The sequence below is a fragment of the Cyprinodon variegatus genome, unplaced genomic scaffold (assembly GCF_000732505.1).
Source record: "Cyprinodon variegatus isolate N-32 unplaced genomic scaffold, C_variegatus-1.0 Scaffold1782, whole genome shotgun sequence".
Taxonomy (NCBI): domain Eukaryota; kingdom Metazoa; phylum Chordata; class Actinopteri; order Cyprinodontiformes; family Cyprinodontidae; genus Cyprinodon; species Cyprinodon variegatus.
The window spans coordinates 51,920-53,715 of record NW_015152235.1 but is presented as its reverse complement, the minus strand read 5'-3'; the positions used below and the strand labels follow the sequence as shown (position 1 = coordinate 53,715).

Genomic DNA, 1,796 nt, shown 5'->3' with positions numbered 1-1,796 from the left:
CACGCATTAAGGCGCAGCAAAAGGTCCTGCAGCATCTAGAGCAGCAGGAGCAGCTCGTCACGAGCTTCTGAGCATCTGAGGCGCTTCAGAAGCAGCAGCTGCTGGAGTTAGAAAATTAAACATTTGCTGCATGACGCGCCGCATCAACCAATCGGAGAAGCCGATCTGGGAGCTGGCAGGGAGTCAGACACAGCACTGCTGCTGATGCAGAGCGCTACGATCGCTCCTCTGAAACAGTTTATTAGCGCCTAAATTAACTTAAAATGTCAAAACCTGACGGCAAAGTATGTTCGATTTTATTATTTTGATGCCGGCAGTTTAGATTACGTATGTGAAAAACGCCTTTCAGCCGCTGTGAGCAGTAGTGGAAAACCGCAAAGAGGCGACCAGGCCAGAGGCTGCTGCTGCTGGGGATTCCCAGTGACAGCGCAGCGCCGGTATGTGGGGGTCTGAGCGGCTCCCACAGAGAAATAATCTTTGAAGGCAGGTCCACAGACCATGTTTTCAGGTGGACTTTCGTACTTAAAAACATCTTAAAACTAATTTTTACCTGCTGATCACAGCAAATATAGCTGCCATTGTTCAAGGCAAAGAAAGGATAGGGTAGCTCCGCCCAGCGTGCATCAGACCCAATTTTCCACCAGGCAGCTAGAGCAGCAAAGATGCTTCAGCTTTGCGTCAGAACTAAACTTGTACAAGGATCAAAAATGCTGCTTCTGCTGCGGTCTGAACGTAGCATAAAATGGACAAACTGGTGATCTATCAAAGTGATGAACTTCCTGCTTCCTGTGTGAAAAGCCTCCTCCTCCTTTTTGAAAAGCCTCCTCCTCCTTTTTGAAAAGCCTCCTCCTCCTTTCTAAAAAAGCCTCCTCACCTTGAGGAACTTTGAGTTTTGGTCTTCCAGCAGCAGGATGTCCTCCTCCATCTTCTTGATCTTTGCTTCGGCCGTCACCTTATCCAGCTGCAGCTTCTGTCTTGCAGCTTCCTCCTCATCTAGCTGCTCCTCCAAATCCTGAGAAGACCCAGCAAAATAAAAAGGTTTAAAAAAGAAAAAGGGATAGAGCGGTTAATGTCAGCTAGAAATAATAAAATGAGGACAGTACCTGGATGTGGGACTGCATCTTCTTCTTCTCGTTCTGCAGGTTCTGGTTCCTCTCCTCCTCTTCCTCCACCCTGGATTCCAGGTCGTGGAGGATTTCCTCGAGCTCTTGCTTCCGAGAGAGGAGTCGGACTCTCATCTCTTCGGCCTCTGCGAACAGTTCTGTCTCTGCGTGGAGCTGCTCTGCTAGGATGTTCTTCTCCTCAAGGAGCTAAAGGAAGCAGTTTGTTTGAATCAGCCTGTTATTTTTTAATTTAAATGAAGTTGATGAGAGGTTTTTACCTGCTGGTGTTTCCTTTCCATCTCCACCAGCTCGTTCTCCACCTTGAGCTGCCTCTCCTTCACCTTCACCAGCTCCTCGTCTTTGGCCTGCAGCTCCTCCTCTTGCCTGGTGACCTGAAGCAGCGGTTTCACCTGGAGCACAAACCAAACTCAGTCTCTGCTCTTCAACTCAGAGAGGTTCTACATGTTGGCTGTAGTGGCTCTGACCTTGGTGAAGAGCCTCCACCACTGCCAGTGTCTCAGCTTGAGGTAAGCAGCACAGTTCCTCTGCAGGACCTTCAGAGCACTCAGCTGCTGCTGCTTCTTGGCAAAAGCTCTAAGAAACAAACACGACAGGGAAGAGGTTCATTTGAACGAATCGATTGCTCTATAGTTCTGCTGCTATAGGCTTAGACTGCTGGAGGACATAGGGACC

The 1,796-nt window shown here is 48.8% G+C and overlaps 1 protein-coding gene across 1 annotated transcript in view; it reads right to left on the bottom strand.

Moving 5' to 3' along the window:
- The window catches only part of LOC107104536 (myosin-10-like), a 68,814-nt gene that overhangs the window by 23,978 nt on the left and 43,040 nt on the right, over positions 1 to 1,796 (bottom strand). The window contains exons 18-21 of the mRNA XM_015404548.1: positions 1,589 to 1,697; positions 1,382 to 1,513; positions 1,104 to 1,310; positions 875 to 1,012 (exon numbers count right to left, since the gene is read on the bottom strand). Coding sequence (XP_015260034.1) covers positions 875 to 1,012; positions 1,104 to 1,310; positions 1,382 to 1,513; positions 1,589 to 1,697 — 586 coding nt within the window. The remainder of the gene's footprint in view (positions 1 to 874; positions 1,013 to 1,103; positions 1,311 to 1,381; positions 1,514 to 1,588; positions 1,698 to 1,796) is intronic.